The sequence below is a fragment of the Musca domestica genome, unplaced genomic scaffold (assembly GCF_030504385.1).
Source record: "Musca domestica strain aabys unplaced genomic scaffold, Musca_domestica.polishedcontigs.V.1.1 33, whole genome shotgun sequence".
Lineage (NCBI taxonomy): Eukaryota > Metazoa > Arthropoda > Insecta > Diptera > Muscidae > Musca > Musca domestica.
Window position 1 is genome coordinate 2,284,734 of NW_026712312.1, and position 17,045 is coordinate 2,301,778.

At 36.5% G+C, this 17,045-nt stretch overlaps 3 protein-coding genes across 4 annotated transcripts in view; all 3 read left to right on the top strand.

Moving 5' to 3' along the window:
* Positions 1–17,045, top strand: part of LOC101894765 (uncharacterized) — a 244,614-nt gene that overhangs the window by 40,200 nt on the left and 187,369 nt on the right. The window lies entirely within an intron of this gene.
* Positions 183–9,555, top strand: LOC131803728 (protein dalmatian-like). Of its 2 annotated transcripts, none has more exons than XM_059125353.1 (3): positions 183–1,028; positions 3,237–6,445; positions 8,838–9,555. In XM_059125353.1, exons 1-3 carry the CDS (start codon positions 377–379, stop codon positions 9,147–9,149), a joined length of 4,173 nt encoding a protein of 1,390 aa, XP_058981336.1. In that variant the 5' UTR covers positions 183–376; the 3' UTR covers positions 9,150–9,555. The 2 variants fall into 2 exon arrangements, with proteins under 2 accessions (XP_058981336.1, XP_058981337.1); XM_059125354.1 differs by having other exon boundaries at positions 184–443.
* On the top strand, positions 12,779–16,300 carry LOC101899088 (protein VAC14 homolog). Its single transcript, XM_005190196.4, has 9 exons — positions 12,779–13,044; positions 13,117–13,840; positions 13,896–14,222; positions 14,690–14,813; positions 15,109–15,217; positions 15,282–15,578; positions 15,640–15,719; positions 15,784–15,946; positions 16,021–16,300. The coding sequence occupies exons 1-9, from the start codon at positions 12,947–12,949 to the stop codon at positions 16,157–16,159; spliced, it is 2,061 nt and encodes a 686-aa protein (XP_005190253.1). The 5' UTR covers positions 12,779–12,946; the 3' UTR covers positions 16,160–16,300.

A 17,045-nucleotide genomic window follows, 5' to 3' on the forward strand; every position in this document is an offset into this window, starting at 1 on the left:
AAAGATTGATTTAAAAATCACTTTGAAAAGAAACACAACACTTATTTTCATAACATTTATTTTTTCCATTGTGACTCAATTGTGTGGATATGGCACCACTTTTTACGCATTCTTCGTTACGGAGCGCTTTTGCTTTTGGTATCCAAATTGGTATTCACATTTCACGGCTAGTAATCGGTACTTTCACAGGGTGTGTGTCGTGTGTATGTTCCATGCAATATGGCGCTTGTTCAATTAAAAGCATCGTAATTTTTATACAAATTCAATCGTTTAAAAAGAAATTTTTATATTTTACATATATTTCCAAGAGAATCTCTTCATTTCTTGCTACAAAAAGTATGCTTAAATAAAGCTCCAACATAATTTATATACAAAAATGGCAAAAGTAAAAGCAGCATCCAGAAAATCAAAGAAATCTCCAGCGACGAAGAAAAATATTAAAGGTGAAACAACGACTTGTAATGCTAATGAAAATGAACAATATGCCTATTTAAATGATTATTATGAAATTCAATCGAAAATTCGTTTGTGTTTTGTTAAAATAAAACGTGATAAGAGATTAAATAATGCTGCTGTAAGTCGTGGTGGTGGTGGTGTTGATGGTGGCAATGGTGATGGCTGTACTAAAGATGATGATAATGGCAGTGAAACCCAGGCTCAGTGTACAAATGAAATTGTATGCAAGGCTTTAGAAGATCGAGTCAATGACGTCACTGCAATAGATAAGACCATCCCCTGCGTCGGGACAAGAGAAATGAAGGGAAATATCTTGGACAAATCTCCCGGTGAATCGGAAGTTTTTGAATTGTCCTCACCAAGCAAAGAAACATCCTGTCAGTCGTTAGGCAGTGAAATTACATTACCTCCGAGGCAAAAATTGCGTCGTTGTAAAGTTCGAATAAAACGTATGCGTAAAATACAAACCGTGTACACTACTGCAAAGTTTTCAAATAAATTTTCACAAAAATGTCGTGTTAAAATTCCCAAAACTCCAATGCCGCTCCAAAGATCTGCACCAGCAGCCGCAGGTGAGGCCCAAAAACTTAATAAATATTATGATATTCCAGCAAGAATTCGATTATGTTGTGTAAAATTAAAACGCGACAAAAGATTGCGTAAATTTGGTGCTGGCTGTGTGATTAAGAAACAAGACATAGAGGATGGTTGTTCCGGAATGATGGTGCAGGGTCAAAGCTTCACGAGTGTTAATAAAAGTCGCGAAAATTTGGGAGGTGTACCTGATGAGAACAGTTATGTGGCTGCAGAGGAGAAATCCGAAATTTTCGAATTATCACAAGAATGTATTTCTGAAAGCTCCACACTAGAACCATTAACATATCAAACTGATACTTCCCTATGTGAATCTGAAATTTTTGAATTATCTTCTGAATCTTCTGCTTTGAATGGCAACGATAGTTCCTTTAATGAATCAAAAACCGGTGGTTGCCCTTCGAAGCGTGAGTGTTTTGTAAAAATTGTCAAAATATCGATGTTCACAAAAGATCGTCTAATCCAACAGAAGCAGCAGCAGCAGGTGAGATTGAAATCGAATGGCTCGATTATGCCAAACAATTGAACTTCATTTAGCAACAAAGTTTACATCGATAAATCTAGATCCTTTAATTCTTTAATATTCGAAAAAACACATTCCTTGAAGTTCAGTTTGTTTACATGTCCAGGCCATAAATTTAATCTCACTTAAGTTGCAGTTTTAAATTTTTCTACAAACAAGTAAAATAGTATCAGTCGGTTTTGCCGACAGATTTATACCCCCAGCCATGTGTCGTGATTATTCAAACTGTTGACTTTTTATGGGGGAGGTTCCGAAGCATATTCATATCAGATTTCTGATTAAGAGAAATATTTAGATATAAAAAGCTGTAAAGAATTGCCGGAACAACTCTAGTTTAGTAAAAACTCTTGGATTTTTTCCAGAGGTAGGTATTTTTACCCTGATCCCGGGAAACTATTTTTTTCTTGGGGGGCGGACCTGGGACCCCAGATTTTTGACCCGAAAGTCCGGGATTAACACCCCTCCTGGACCCGGATCCACTTACCCGATATATGGGTATCGATATACTGGTTAGAATCGGGTTATGCGGATGGAAAGACCCATATCTCTGGATTCAGTAAAGGTATTAGCACAAATTGTAGCATTTCGGAAAGGTAAGAGTGTCAGCTATAATTTGGCATCAATTTTGTTGTCCCCTATAATGGTCCCTTTTTTGACTTTTTGGGGGTTTTATAAAAAATCCGGGTCCAAAAAATCGAAAATTTGACATAACTTCCGAACCATAACATCTTACCCCACATACCGTGACCACTTGTTGGATAGGTTCATAAGCTTTCCAACGATATCTATATCTTGAACTTCGATTTAGGAGCTTCATGGATATTCCAAATGTTGACCCTTTATTGGGGAGGTACCAGAACGAGTGGACCGATACATCCCATATTTACATCAGACCTTGGGTTAATAAAAATATTGTGGTGTGAATAATTAAAGACAATCGGACACAATCGGATCACATTTTATAAGAGTTATAATTATTCAAAATTGTCACCCTTTGTGGGGTAGGTATTTGATGGAGTGGGCCGATATTGTCCATTTTCACACCTGACCTAGCACTCATACAAATATTAAGATTTGCAAAGTTGGAGCAAACTCAGATTTCTCTTTCTGTGCAGTAGATGATTTTTTTTTTGAAAATGTTGGCATTTTGTGTGGGGGCACCAGGAGAAGTGGACCGATAATGCCCATCTCCGAACTTGATCTAAGTTTGACAATTATATTACAATGCGCCAAGTTTTAATCAAATCGTATACTCCCTTCGAGAGATATCGCCCGTACCAACCAGACAGACCGATGGACGGATATTGCTAGATCGACTCCAAATGTCAAGATACGGAATTGGTCCAAAGAGACCTAGGATCTAAAACCGTTATTTCGAGGCCTCTCTAAGATCTATTTTTCAGAATGATCCGAGCTGATAGAGCTCAAGTAATTCTGGATCGTAGCCTTTTTTAGTCGTCGAAATTTAGGGTTCTGAGATGACTATTCTTCGCTGAGTAGATCAATAATTCATTAGGCTCAATATCCAATATAGGCAATAGAAGTATTTTATAATAATTTTGAATAATGTCCCCAAATAAAAAAAAATAGGTATTGAAAAACCACACCATTTTTAAAATTTTTTAAATTCAAAATCATTAAAATTCTCTTTTTTCTCTGTCAGAATTAACTGCAGTTGCGGCCTTGGAAGATGCCAAATTGGCGACATCTTTGTTACAGATTGAAAATCCCGCATTGGATCAAGAAAAACGACAGGCCTTTACAAAACTATCGCTGACGAAAAGGAAATCGGATCAATTTAATCCAGCATCAAAAGAAAATACTTCAAATCAAGATGAGTTCAAAGACCAAGATAAAGAAAATAGAAACGAAATTTCGGAACAAGAAAAAACAAATCAAGACAACCTTAAATTATCCTCCAAAGCTAAAGCGGCCATTCGAAATACCCGTACAATGGCCAATATAAGCAACATTCACTTTGTTCCACAAAGAAATTCGACAATGGTTTTTGAACATTTCATTGAAACGAAGAATACCGACAGCACCCCAAAGGAGGGGAGATCTCTTAAGAGAAATGGAATTATGAAGGCTAATAAAAAGGATCGCAATAATAATGAAAACGAAGCTAATGAAAATGATAAGGGCAAACATGAGGATCCCAATTCGATGAATAAGGAAAATGTTGAAAAAGTTTTGAATGCTTCAGCAGATGGGAACAAGACTTCAAGTCAAGCCGAAACGAGAAGTGCCAGAAGAACTACAAATAGGAGGATAAATACAAGAAACACGAAAGAAGAAGCCTTACAAACGAAAAATCCCTCCAGCAAAAAACAACCCCAAGCGACGGCCATAAAACCGAAATCCACAAGAAAGTCAAATAGATTAAGTAAACAACTTGAAGGGGAATCAGAAGAAAATGTCATTGGAAATGTCGAAAAAGATCATTTGACTTCATCTATTTTGGCAAAAGATTTGAATGGGGTTCAGACAGATGAATCAAACAAATTTATAGGAAATCCAAATACCTCCAATAATATTGAGATATCTGATGAGACTAATAAGGAAAATAATGTTATAATTGGAACTTCTACCTTGGCCACTGAAATCGAAACCGTCCAAAGTCAAAATAAATCAAAGGAAAATCTAAAAACCATCAACGACAAAGAGAAATCTACGGCAACAAATGAAACTGCTGGCAGTCTAAGCCACGATCAGCCAAAATCAAACAACAATAGAAGAAAAATAATAAAAACAACACAAAAAACCTTACCAAACATCTTCAATAGGCAAAGAAAACAACTGGCCACAAAAGCCTCAAAAACTACAAAACCCCAGAAATCAAATACAAAATCCATTGATGAAAATTCCACACCAATTGAATCTATTAAAACCACAACAACAACAACACCAAATGAAAACAATCAACAAGAAAACTTAACGAAAACCCATAAATTTTTTCATCGCACAAATTCGAATAAAAATAACAACAATGGAACAGCTGATAAGTTGTCAAATGTAAGGGCAGCTAATGGCATTCTAAAAACAAAACCTCAACGTGTACGCTCTTCACAAGTTTGGCGAGAACAGGTCTATGAATTCCTATCACAATCACAAACATCCGATTCAGATGGATCTGGTGGTAGATTTTTGAAACCAGCTGATCCCATGCAAGATGTTATTCAAAAGTTAATCGAAGAGGGAAAAGTGGTGGTGGCCAAAAATGCCAAGGGTAAAGGTAGGCCCAGAATTAAGGGAGCTGGTAGGCCCAAGACAGTGCAAAATAAAGCCAAGTTCAAGGCCAAGGAAAAATTGGCGGCTGCCAAACAAAATAACAAGGCCAAGAAAAATGGGGTTGGTGACAGAAATGCTGGTCATAATATGCCAACCAATAAGAACGCTCCTAGGCCGCCGGGAGATGTAAATGGTTTGGACAACGATCATTTTGAACATCATTTTATGGCAGCAGATGATGATGATGACGATCTACCCATTAATGCTGATGTGGATGTGGACTACAATTTAAACCAGACCAACCCACAAGTATCGGAAATTCGACAGGCCCCCATGTCCGCTGAACATCAAGAGGGTACATTTAGTAATTTAGCCAAATCGGTATTGATAAATCAAGCAGGACGCTCATCTGCCGCCGATGCCCAAAGAATAAAGGCCCAACGTCTTTTGGCCATGGCCAAGAAAATAATTAGTACCCCGAAAAACCCAAAAACACCCCCCCTGCAGGCCGGCTTACAAGCCGATTTCTCACCCATACCATGGCCCAGTAAGAGGCCAGCCACAAAAGCCTCACCCTGGCGTGTTGATGAAGATGCCAATCTTCCAAGGGTATTTAATTTCTCACGTTGTACTGGGAATTTACCATCCTTTTCCAGTGATTATATTCCACCAACACCGAGAAAGGAAACGTCAAAAAATAGATCAAGTTTGCCGGAGCTGCAAGAGACACCGCCAATGGAACCTTTAGCACCACCACAGGATCAGCCATATTCTCCCCTACCCCTACCCCATATACCAATACGAAATTCGGCATCCTCAACACCCCTCGTGCAAAATAATTTTAGCGTACCTTCTTCATTTTCTTCAAATGATTCGAATGCCGAAAATCAACCTCCCTGCCGAGCTGAGGAAAATCAAAATGAAAATGCAGATATCTTTAATTTAAAGCAGCTTCCAAATCCCCGTCGGGCATTGACCTATCGCAGTCCCCTTAAGGCCATTAATATTCTAGAAGTTGTCCATCTACCACCTCTTCAAAAATCTATTTTGGAAAAATCTCAGACGGAAGTGCATGATCCCAAAGACATGGCAGCTCGCGATGATGACAACCTTTTCAAGACACCACAAAAACAAATAAAAGACAAGAAACGAAAGAAAAAATCCCCATCACCGCAAAGAGATTTATTTGGATTTGAGGAATTTCTGTCACAAACTGAAGTGTCCAGCCAAGAATCGGATACAGAGCAGCACTCAGCACATGAGAGATCGGCCAAAGAAAAGTCAATGCAATATGTGGAGAATATACACAATAAGTTAAATAATTTAAGGAAATTGCGACCTAATACTTCAAGTTTGGAGACAAGTTTACAGCATCCAAATGGACAGACGAAAAAACTGCCCAATCTTTTTAATGATCCAGGAGTGGAAAAAATCAGCAATGGCCAAAAGACCATAAGACAAATGCTGTGCTCAACAATGATTGATGAACGGCCATCGACCAGCAAAAAAGCTTTGGAAGAATTGAAAAAGCGCAATTTACCGCCCAAGGTGGCGGCTGGTTTTAATTGTGCCACAAATTTCGATTCCAATATAAGTGAATTGTTCAAAGATCCCGAACCGGAGACAACCTTCAATGAAGATGTAAGTTACATTTTTTTTAATGTTGAAACCTTTTCCCAACCTTCAGGCGATTTGAAATAATTTGTTGTATTTTTAAAACATTTATGCAATAAATTATTTCTAAGGTAATCTTAATACCAAATCGCAATATAAAATGGTTGTTCTTGACAAAATCCGTTTTAAGGTGATTTTTCATGAATGACCGATTCAACAGGGCCTCAAAGATTTTAGCTCATCTTTGTTGGTAGTATAAGAATCAAACAAAATGAATAAGTTTTCAATGTAATTCCTATAATTCATAGAGGTTAGGGAGCGACCAATTGAATTTATCGAGTTCGGTGATGGGCGATAACGGTCCACTTCTTCTGGTACCTCCCCCACAAAATGTCAACATTTTCAAAGAAAAAAAAAAAAAATACTGCACAAAAAGAGAAAGGATAATCCGATTTTGCTCCAACTTTGCAAATTCTAATATTTGCAGCAGTGCTAGCTCAGGTGCGAAAATGGACAATATAGGTCCTCTCCATCCAGTATCTACCCCACAAAGGATCAAAATTTGGAATAGTTATAACTCTTATAAAATGTGATGTATGTGTCCGATTGCCTTCAAATTACACATATTACAATATTTTCATTAACCCAAGGTCTGGTGTGTAGAAGGTAGAGATCGGTCCATTCCTTCTGGTACCCCTCCCACAAAGGGTTACAATCTTGAATATTCATGAAGCTCATAAAACACGAAATTAACATCCGATTCCATTCGGATTTGGAACAACTCAATATTTCCATCAACACAAGATCTGTTATAAAGATGACAGAGATCGGATCACCCCTTCTGGTACCTCTCCCACAAATGGTCAAAATTTTGAATAACCAAAACGATCATAAAATCCGAAATAAGCATCCGGTTCTCTTCATATTTCACATATCCCATTATTTCTACTAAGACAAGATCTGCTGTGAATATGGAATGTATCGGTCCACTCCTTTTGGTACCCCTCCCACAAAGGGCTACAATGTTGAATATTCATGAAGCTCATAAAACACGAAATTAACATCCGATTCCATTCAGAATTGGTAAATCTCAATATTTTCATCAACCCAAGATCAGTAATAAAGATGGTGGAGATCGGAGCATTCCTCCTGGTGCCTCTCCCACAAAGGGTTCAAATTTTAAATAACCAAAACGATTATAAAATCCGAAGTACGCATCCTGTTCTCTTCAAATTACACACATCACAATATTTTAATTAGCCCAAGATCTGGTGTGAAGGTGGGATATATCGGTCCACTCCTTCTGGTACTCCCCCACAGAATCAAAATTTGTGAATATCCATGAAGGTTATAAAACACGAAATTAACATCGGTTTCCATTCAGAATTGGTAAATCTCAATATTGCCATCAACACAAGATCAGTTATAAAGATGGTAGAGATCGGAGCATTCCTCCTGGTGCCTCTCCCACAAAGGGTTCAAATTTTAAATAACGAAAATGATCATAAAACCCGGAAAAGTAATCCGGTTCTCTTCAAATTACACACATCACAATATTTTTATTAGCCCAAGGTCTGGTGTGAAGGTGGGATACATCCGTCCACTACTTCTGGTAGCTCCCACAACAGAGTCAGCATTTTGAAGCTCATAAAACGCGAAATTAACATTCGATTCCACTCAGTCTTGGCAAATCTCAACATTTCCATCAACACAAGATCCGTTATAAAGATGGTAGAGATCGGACCATTCCTTCTGGTACCTCTCCCACATAGGCTTCAAGACTGTGAAAAACAGAACGCTCAGAGAAAACGAAATAAGCATTCAACTCTCTTCAAACAAACATTTTTGCTAGCACAAAATCTGTTGTGAGGGGATATATAAATGCGAATCCCTTCTTGTACCTCACCCACAAAGGGTCACAATTTCAATACTTATATCTGTCATGACTTGCGAAACATGGCGATTCTTTACAAATTGCTACATCTAAATACTTCTCTTAACCAGAAACCTAAGGGGGAATATGGAACTTATGATTTAGCATAAATTCTAATTGTAAATGTCCGATTTCCTTCAAATTTTTCCGATTTCCTTCCAACATTTTTATCTGTATTAGATGAAATATGAAAATGAAATACTTCGCTCCGTTATATCAGGCACCTCAGGCATATTTCCACATTTTCCCAAAATCTGCACATATCTCATATAAAGTATAGGAAGTAGCCCAAATCTGGCACGTTGTAATATTTATATCAGTCTTAGATCAGATACGAATTGGCCTACTGTTTTGGAACCTCCCCCTTAGTCATCAGTTTGAATAATCATAACTCAAGGGTGGGGGTGGTTTACATTTGTCGGCAAAATCGACTGATACTATTTTATTTGTTGTGTACTAATTTCTTGTTTTTATTTTCTTTTACAGGATGCCCATCGCACCTACATACGACCCTATAAACGTAAACGACGGCTCCGGGAAAATAAACTGGTCTTTGTCCTGGACAGTGATGAGTCTGGAGACGAGGGCAACAACTCCAAGTCACCACAAAAACGTAAGAAACGTGAAAAACATCATAACAGCCATGAGACCGATACAAGTTCCGAACAACATCAAAAGCCGGCAAAGAGAAAGCGACAATGCAAGGAAAATCCAGAATTGAAAACATTTGTCGAGGAGTTTCAGGAAATGTGTAAAGAAGTGGAAAGCTTTGAATTAGTTGTGGAGACGAGTACATAATTGTAGATCAAAATTTCCAGAGAGGCAGCAAAGTAATGCAAGCAAGCATGATGTAAATAAGTTATTCAAAAAAATGGTGTATAAAAATAGTATTGTAATGCCATAGGTTTAAGAGTAAAATTTGTTTTCTTTTTTTTAATTTGTACTTTCTTTTTGAGATCATAGTCCAATATTTTATGTGTGTGTTTTTTTTTTCGTTTACCTTTAAAAGGAGTCCTCTTCCTGTGTTTTCTTTTGTACGTTCTAATTTAAATTTATATTTTTAATCACTGTATTTCGATGCAATTTAGTATTAAGTAAAAAACGTAACAATTTTCAACATATCTATATGTGTATTAGTTGCTAAGATAAAACAATGAAACTCATAGAAAATAAATATTGATTGATTCAATATTCTTTTTTGCAATTGTGTGTTTAATATAGATCTTTTCCTTATTCCATAGCCCGGGGGATTGTGACATTTATTACAGACTTGAGGAAAATCTATTCAGTAGAGCGAAAAGATGTTAAACGTCTTTGGGAATTGCTTTCACGACATAAGGACTTGACTCTGGTCTCTTCGAAAATATAGCAGCTTAGATAGCGGCGTCCGAAGTTAAGTGGTGTTCCGACAAGTGTATTTCACTATTTCAGATGAGTACATCAATATTTCAAACCCAATACCAACAACCCCCGCTATTACATCCATCCAGATCCAATCATACGGAATGCTATGTAATAGTGCAGAAAAAAAAAATAGTAAAATAGTATCAGTCGGTTTTGCTGACAGATGTATACCCCCAGGCTTGAGCTATGTTTATTCAAACCATGGTACAATAAGGAGGTAGAACAGCTTCGTAGAAATACAGAAATACAGCCCTGAAGCTATGCCCGCTTCCTGTCAGAATTTTAAAAATTCAAGTTGTTTTCATTTATTTGATATTTTTTGTCCATTTCTAAAATGAGTCAAAAAACGCGAAAGATGAATGAAATGCCTGGATGTTCTCTCAAAAATATGATCCTAAGTGTTCAATCTTTCAATTCCATGGCAAATCTGGTTAATATCATTAATGCGCGCCCCGCAATTTATGTTTCTTCCAATCATTGATTTTGAAAATATTTTGTTTTTATTTTTCAAAACAAAAAATACATACACAAATATGGCAAATGTCGGACACACTTAGAAAAAAATTGTAATCAGTTGGGAGCTCTACGGCCAATTCTTATCTGCCCTACGACCGATAGAAATATTACAACGTACCAGATTTGGACTATATCGACTACTTCCTATACTTTATATGAAATATACGCAAACTTTTGGAAAATATGGAAATATACGTGGAGTAACATATATAGCGGACCATTTCATTCTTCATCTAATACAGATAAAAATATTGGAATGTACAAAATTTGCAGGAAATTTAACACTTATATCAAATCTTAAATTCCGATAAAATAAACCTATTTAAATCAGATTTCTGGTTGAGAAAAACATTTAGATATAGCAAGTTGTAAAAAATCGCCGGCTTTTTTCGCAAGTTATGACAGATATAAGTAAATTGTGGCCCATTGTGGGTGAGGTAGCAGAAGGGGTTGGCAGATATATATCATCTTCACAACATATCTTGTGTTAGCAAAAATATTTGGATGGTGGAAATTTGAAGAGATTTGGATGCTTATTTCGCTTTCTTTGAGCGTTTTGTTTTTTTTTTTTAATCTTGAACCCTATGTGGGGGAGGTGCCAGAAGGAATGGTTCGATATATACCATCTGATGAAAATATTGAGATTTACCAAGTCTGAATGGAATCGGACGTTAATTTCGTGTTTTATGAGCTTCAGAAATATCCAAAATTTTGATCCTATATGGAGGAGGTACTAGGAGTGCACCAATATGTTCCAACTTCACGCCAGACCTTCGCTTAATAAAAATTTTGTGATGTGTGTAATTTGAAGAGAACCAGATTATTATTTCGGATTTTGTAACAAAAGGAATTGTCCGATCTCCACCATCTTTATAGCAGATCTTGTGTTGATGGAAATATTGAGATGTGCCAAGTCTGAACGGAATCGGATGTTAATTTCGTGTTTTATGAGCTTTATAAATATTAAAAATTCTGACCCTTTGTGAGGAAGGTACCAGAAGGAGTGGGTCGATACGTCCCATCTTCACACCAGACCTTCGCTTAATAAAAATATTGTGATGTGTGCAATTTGAAGAGAACCTGATGCTTATTTCAGATTTTATGATCGTTTTGGTTATTCAAAACGCTGACCTTTTGTAGGGGAGGCACCAGAAGGAATGGTCCGATCTCTACCATCATCATGACAGATCTTGTGTTGATGGAAATATTAAGATGTGTCAAGTCTGAATGGAATCGGATGTTAATTTCGCGTTTAATGAGCTTCATGAATATTCAAAATTTTAAACCTTTGTGGGGGGAGGTACCACAAGGAGTGCACCGATACATTCCATCTTTACACCAGACCTTCGGTTAATAGAAACAATGTGATGTGAGTAATTTGAAAACAATCGGTATTTTACATCACGTTTTGTAAAAGTTATAAGTATTCAACATTTTAACCCTTTGTGGGGGAGGTACTTGATGGAGTGGACCGATATTGTCAATTTTCGCACATGACCTAGCACTGCTGCAAATGTTAGGATTTGCAAAGTTGTAGCAAAATCGGATAGTCCTTTCTCCTGCTGTGCAGTAAATTTTCTTTCTTTGAAAATGTTGACGTTTTGTGTAGGAGGTACCAGAAGGAGTGGACCGATATTGCCCATCTCCGAACTCGATCTAATTTTGACAATAATATTACGATGTACCAAGTTTGTATTAAATCGGATACAAACTTCGAGAGTTATCGTGCGCATCAGCCAGCCAGCCAGACGGACGGACGGACATCGCTAGATCGACTCAAAATGTCCGGAAACGGATTTGGTCCAAAGATACATAGGGTCTAAAACCGATACTTCGATGAGGCACGTTTTGGCAAGTATCAAATGATATATACCCTCTTTAACCATATGGCTGAGGTTATAACATAGACAAATAAAGGTATAGACTAAAAAGTTTTAAAATTTACCCCTTCCGGCAGATGTCACTCTGGTTGATCTTGGGCCAGTCAAGTCACTCAGGGCTAGTGAAGTCACTCGACTTCGAAAACAATTTATTCATTTTTCTGCTATTTAAGTTCTATATTTTTATATTTCACGACATATTTGGATAATGTAAAAGTAAACAAAGTCCATGTTTCGTTTTTAATTGATAAATAATAAAGAATCATAAAAATATTTAATATTTTGTATTTTGAGAGAATTGAGTGAGTCTACTGAACCTCTCTCACAGCATGAACGACATCTATTGAAGCACTTTTTTCAGAGATAACAGATGAGGCAACTTTTTAGTCTATACCTAATTTGTCTATGGTTATAATAACGACGATTTGACACTTCCCTTTTCTTTCATCTTATTAATCGCTCTCTTTAATTATACACTCCAACATCTTTAAACTTTTTTGACTCTCATGGTAAAATACGCAAACGTTTTGCGTCAAGTATTAGGTTGGCCGCCAACTGTCAACGAAACAGCTGATAAATGCAACCCCCCTTGACAAAACAACAAAACATTCAAGTTATCAGTGACTAAACACCAACCAATACCAAATAGCATAACAGCAGCAGTGAAAAAAAAAAACAAAAAATCCCTCTGTGATTAATGGATAATTGATAAAAAATAAATCAGTTCTTTTTTTTATCAAATATTTCCACATTTTGTAATAGATAATTTAAATTTTGTTAAAAAAAAACAGGAACATGGAAAGTGTTTATGCTCCACTAAGCGAGTCCTGTGCCAAGGCACTGGGCGATAAAGTTTATGAGAAACGTAAATTGGCCTCGCAGGAAATTGAAAAGTGGGTGGAAATGGTTGAGATAATTAATTAATTGAAAAGCATTAACATAATTTGCAATTTTATTTCCTCCAGAATGGTTACGGAATTCAATGCCAAAAATAACTCCGCACAAATACGCAAACTAATTGAGGTACTGTCAAATGATTTCGCCTCATCAAGGGATGCCAACAAGAGAAAGGGTGGCCTAATTGGTTTGGCTGCCACTAGTTTGGGCTTGGGAAAGGATTCCTCAAAATATGTCAGTGAACTTGTGACACCCATATTGAACTGCCTCAGCGATCAGGATTTGAGAGTGCGTTATTTTGCCTGTGAATCCCTGTATAATGTGGTGAAAGTGGCCCGTTCTTCGATCATACCATTTTTCCCGGATCTCTTTAGCGCCTTAAGTCGTCTGGTGGCCGATTCCGATCAAATGGTCAAGGATGGCAGTGAACTTTTGGATAGAATGTTAAAAGACATTGTCACCGAGTCTTCGCAAAATTTCAATCTGGAGGCATTTATTCCGCTGCTGAAAGAACGCATTTATGTTAAGAATTCATATGTACGCCAATATGTTATCTCCTGGATTTCAATATTGAATGCAGTGCCGGAAATCAATATGGTTACCTATTTGACGGACATCATTGATGGTCTGTTTACAATGCTGGAGGATAATACGCAGGAGATTCAGAGAATGTGTGAGACCACCTTGACACAATTTCTGAAATCCATACGCAATGATTCGAGTTCGGTGCGCATGGAGGATACAATTAATATTCTTATAACACATGCCCAGTCGCCAAATGAACTGATAAAGGTATTTTGTTAATTAAAATGCTTTAGCATTTAAATAATTATGTTTTTTCTTGTAGTCCACTGCCATAACATGGATCCGTGAATTTGTCATAATATTCGGTTCAAAAGTTTTACCCTATGCCAGCGGTATCTTTACCGCAATTCTACCCTGTCTGGAGTACAATGTGGACAATATGAAAAACATCAAAGAATGTGCGGTGTCGGTAAACAAATCCATGATGAAATTGGTCTCATCCAAAGAACATAAATCTCAAAATATTGAACAATTAGATTTGCGATCAATTATGGCAGTTCTATCACAGTATTTAACTCACAATTCGGTACAGACGAAAGTTGCCGTTTTGGAATGGATTCACCATTTGATAATACATTTTCCCAATGAGGTAAGAATTTGAAAAAATCTATTATTTTTATGAATATCACATCAGAAGAAAATACAGTTTTGTGAAAGCAAATGATTTTACAATTCAGACACCACCGAATATTTTATGAAAAAAAAAAAACTCGAGGATTTGGACAAGAGATGTGAAGAAAATCTTTAGAGTATATAAAACACTTTTCTGACTGGCTGTCTTCTTCGGAAAAGAACAAAGGAGTCTAGATACGAAATCGAACTAAGTTACTTCTCGTTTCCTCCTTTGCTCTTCTAAGAAAAAGCCAGTCGATGGCTTAAACCAGTCAAAAAAGCCCCTTATATGTACTCTCACCTTAAGATTTTCTTCGCATCTCTTTTCAAAATCCTCGGGGTTTCTTTCATAAAATATTCGGTCGGGTTCTAAATTGTAAAAATATTTCCTTTTACAAAACTGTATTTGGAATATATTTAAATTTAATTTTTTTTCATTTTCAGATGTCGAATCATTCAAGCCAGCTAGGCAATAATTTGCTGACTATTTTATCGGACAATTCAGATGAAGTCGTATTGAGATGTATATCAGTCTTGGCCGAAATTGTCAACTCGCAACACTCCAAAGGTAAAAAAGGCAACGATAATTTTATGATGATTGTTTCCTGGTACAATAGCCCCGGGGAGTATCCCCATGTACTTAAGCATTGTAAAGATTAGGTACAGAGTTCTTCCGGATTGACCTCGATACTTTATGTATAGATTGGGTTCCAGGTCATAACAACATTGTTGGGATTGATTTGGCTAAGGAATTACCTCGAGGTAGTTCCCAGTCTATTCATATACCGAATGAGATTGTACACCAATAATTAACTATTATAAAACATCAACCAATTTTTTTATTTTTCCATTTTTTGATCTAGAAACAACGGACTTTAATAAGGCCCACTATAGGAAATTCCTTTTAAGTCTGGTGAACCTTTTCAGTGACGACAAAAGCATTTTGGATTATAGAGCCAGTTTGATTATCAGGTAAATAAAAACATTCCTATTTAACATCCATTGTATTTAATATTTGCCTTTTTTTATTAAATAGGCAGCTGTGTGTCCTATTAAATGCCGAATATATTTATCTAACATTTGCTGAGATCATCAATGAAGAGATTAGCAATTTGAAATTCGCCTCGCTTCTGGTGCGCCTGTTAAACAGTATTCTCATGACATCATCGGAATTGTTTGAGTTGCGTACCACCTTGAGAGATATATCCAATCCCAATTCGGCAAATTTATTCAAGACACTCTATTTAAGCTGGGCCCATTGTCCAGTGTCGACAATATCCATTTGTTTGCTGTCACAGAGTTATCAACATGTATCGGAATTGGTGAATCTATTGTAAGGATCTTTAGATAAATTTGTTATAGAATGAGATAAATATGTCCCTTGCTTTCTATAGTGCGGAAATCGAAATAACCTTGGAATTGCTGACCGAATTGGATAAGCTAGTGCAATTGATTGAGACGCCCATATTTGCTTGTAAGTTATATGCCGTATATATTTTGCAATGTTATATGGGATTTTTTCTTCTTTGCATTTCCAGCTCTCCGTTTAACCTTGGTCTCCAAGGACAACAATTGTGCCGATGCCCAGTACTTGGCCCATGCTTTATTCGGCATACTTATGTTGCTACCTCAGACCGATGCCTTTAACATGTTAAAAAATCGTCTACAATGCATCCCCAACTATTGGGGCCAACAGCCAATGTAAGTTGAGAATGTTCTACACAACAATTTGTGCTTTGTAATCAAGTTTTTGTTTTTCTTTTTTGCATTAATAGCAGCGAAAAACATTCCCTACAATATAAAAGTAACATAAACTTTGTGGACCTACTGCAGCACTTCAAAAAAGTCCAACGTAATCATCGGGAACAACGTTTGACACAGCGTAAACGTAGTGTATTAGTTAATGATATTTAAATAAATTAAGTTTAGTTGCATCGTTTTATGAACTAAAATTGTTTTTAATTTGTATTTTTTATACATTTGTATTTTAAGTTAAGCTGTGATGCGAATAAAACCATTATGTGTATATTATTTACCTAGGTAAATTAAATATTATTTGAGCGTTTTTTGGATTTAGAAGGAATGTGTGAAGGCGGGAATGGGCTCATAAATAATGTGAATAATGAAGTAAAAGGTATCCGTTGGTTTCTTGGCAGTTATATACCCTCAGCATATAAAACAAGTAAAATAGTATCAGTCGGTTTTGCCGATAGATGTATACCACCCAGCCTTGAATTATGATTATTCAAACTGTTGACCCTTCATGGGGGAGGTTCCGAAGACTATTACATAGTGCCAGATTTGGACCATATCGACTACTTTCTATACTTTATATGAGATATGTGCAATTTTGTGGAAAATTCTGGAAAATATGCGTGAGCTAACATATATAGCGGACCGAAGTATTCCATTTTCATACTTAACCTAAACACATAAAAATATTGGGATGTGCAAAATTTAAAGGAAATCTAATTTTTATGAGAAATCATGAATTCCGATAAATTACATATTCATATCTAGATTTTTGGTTAAGAGAACTACGTAGATATAGCAAGTTGTAAAGAATTGCCGACTTGTTTCGCAATTTATGAGAGATATAAGTATTGGAAATGCTTACCCTTTGTGGTTGAGGTACCAGAAGGGGCTGGCAGATGTATATCATTTCCTCAACAGATCTTGCGTTACCAAAAATATTGTGATGTGTGAAATTTGACGAGAGTTGGATGCTTATTTTGCTTTCTTTGAGCGTTTTGTTTTTCAAAATATTGAACGGTCCGATATATACCATCTTTATAATAGA

Coding starts and splice junctions, on each gene's coding strand:
- LOC131803728 (XM_059125353.1), top strand. CDS start 377: ATGGCAAAAGTAAAAGCAGCATCCAGAAAATCAAAGAAATCTCCAGCG. Junction 1,029..3,236: donor ATCTGCACCAGCAGCCGCAG/GTGAGGCCCAAA, acceptor TTTCTCTGTCAG/AATTAACTGCAGTTGCGGCC. Junction 6,446..8,837: donor AGACAACCTTCAATGAAGAT/GTAAGTTACATT, acceptor TTTCTTTTACAG/GATGCCCATCGCACCTACAT.
- LOC101899088 (XM_005190196.4), top strand. CDS start 12,947: ATGGAAAGTGTTTATGCTCCACTAAGCGAGTCCTGTGCCAAGGCACTG. Junction 15,218..15,281: donor AGAGCCAGTTTGATTATCAG/GTAAATAAAAAC, acceptor TTTATTAAATAG/GCAGCTGTGTGTCCTATTAA. Junction 15,720..15,783: donor TGAGACGCCCATATTTGCTT/GTAAGTTATATG, acceptor TTGCATTTCCAG/CTCTCCGTTTAACCTTGGTC.